At 50.3% G+C, this 1,236-nt stretch overlaps 1 protein-coding gene across 1 annotated transcript in view; it reads right to left on the reverse strand.

Moving 5' to 3' along the window:
* Window positions 1-266, reverse strand: part of EMH_0041880 (SAG family member) — a gene marked incomplete at both ends in the record, with an annotated part of 1,313 nt that extends 1,047 nt beyond the window's left edge. The window contains one exon of the mRNA XM_013495675.1: window positions 71-266. Coding sequence (XP_013351129.1) covers window positions 71-266 — 196 coding nt within the window. The remainder of the gene's footprint in view (window positions 1-70) is intronic.
* Between the last annotated feature and the right edge of the window lie 970 nt (window positions 267-1,236).

Raw genomic sequence — 1,236 nt, forward strand, 5'->3', positions numbered from 1 at the left:
GGAATATTTTTCAAGCCTGCTCTTCGCTTTTTGTTAGGAGCAAAATTATGTGAATTTAGTGGGGGCATACCGGCCTTATTAGTGGCAGTACCAGTTCCAACATCCCCAGGTCCTGAAGTAGATCCATCTTCTTCATGACCAGAATCATCTTCATTGTCAGGAATTGGGGGAGATTGCTCATTATTTTCTTCAGTACCATATGCCCAGTTGATCTCTGAGAACAAAATGGCGGCGGCCGCCACCGACAGGAACTTCAGGACGGCCATTCTCAAAACCAGAATTAAGACTGCCAAGCTGACGGGATGTGAAGAAATATAAAATTATCGTAATCACATTGGATATTGACTGCAATTTCGAGTGACAAACGATCCAAACGCTTAGGCAGAGTCGCGCAGAGCTGGGGCGGTCTTAAGCCTGGCACAGTTCCCTCCCTACTGGGCGCCGCTGGTCCGGTCCATAGTCTGGTCCACGGTGGTTCCCCGAGTAATTACGAAATTTCAAATTAACCCAAACTTTTTGTCGAAAGCAGTTTAAGAATAGTGTTTAGCGCTTCCCAACTGGTGCGTACGTCGCAACGGAGATCCTGCTGTCCGAACGCGCCTCCCCACTGAACCACAAGTGAGCCGAATTGCAGGTTAGTGTGACATCTCGAGTGTTTCTTACGTACATACATCTATTAAGCATATATTACGGCATATCAGCTTGTGTTAATGTCTACCCCTGGACTGCGCGTTGCCTCGGTGGGAGATCTCAGTGCAGGATTGGGATTTGCCCCGCATCCGTTGAGGTTATGTTCACCTCAGGCGCTGCAGTCACGATCTCCAGATCTCTGACCTCAGTTCTTCTGTGTGAAAATAGTTCAGCAGTAATGCATCTGAAGGAATACGGCCGTCTCCCACAAGCCGCGGCTCTACACCCGCGGCTCTACACACACTTCGCCTGACCCGTTGACCCCGTACGCCTCAGACGCCGAGACCCGCGTTGAGACCTCCACTGCAAAGAATTTGGCGCGTGGCATATTCCTCTCAGAGGCATTCATAACACTCTGGCCTTTATATGTAATGGATGTCTCTGAGTTCAGCGGCATTCAATGAAGTGGCATCGAAACCTCGACGCCCGTGGTCCACCATCGGGCACATTCTCCTCGGGTAGTCATTGACTAACCGCTTGGCAACAGCAGTCGGTATCTCCCAACGTGGGCAGTAGACTCTTGTTCTCGGACCAAGCTCCCTGCAC

This window comes from Eimeria mitis, genomic scaffold, assembly GCF_000499745.2.
Source record: "Eimeria mitis Houghton genomic scaffold, Emh_scaff1691, whole genome shotgun sequence".
NCBI classification, from domain to species: Eukaryota; Apicomplexa; class Conoidasida; order Eucoccidiorida; family Eimeriidae; genus Eimeria; species Eimeria mitis.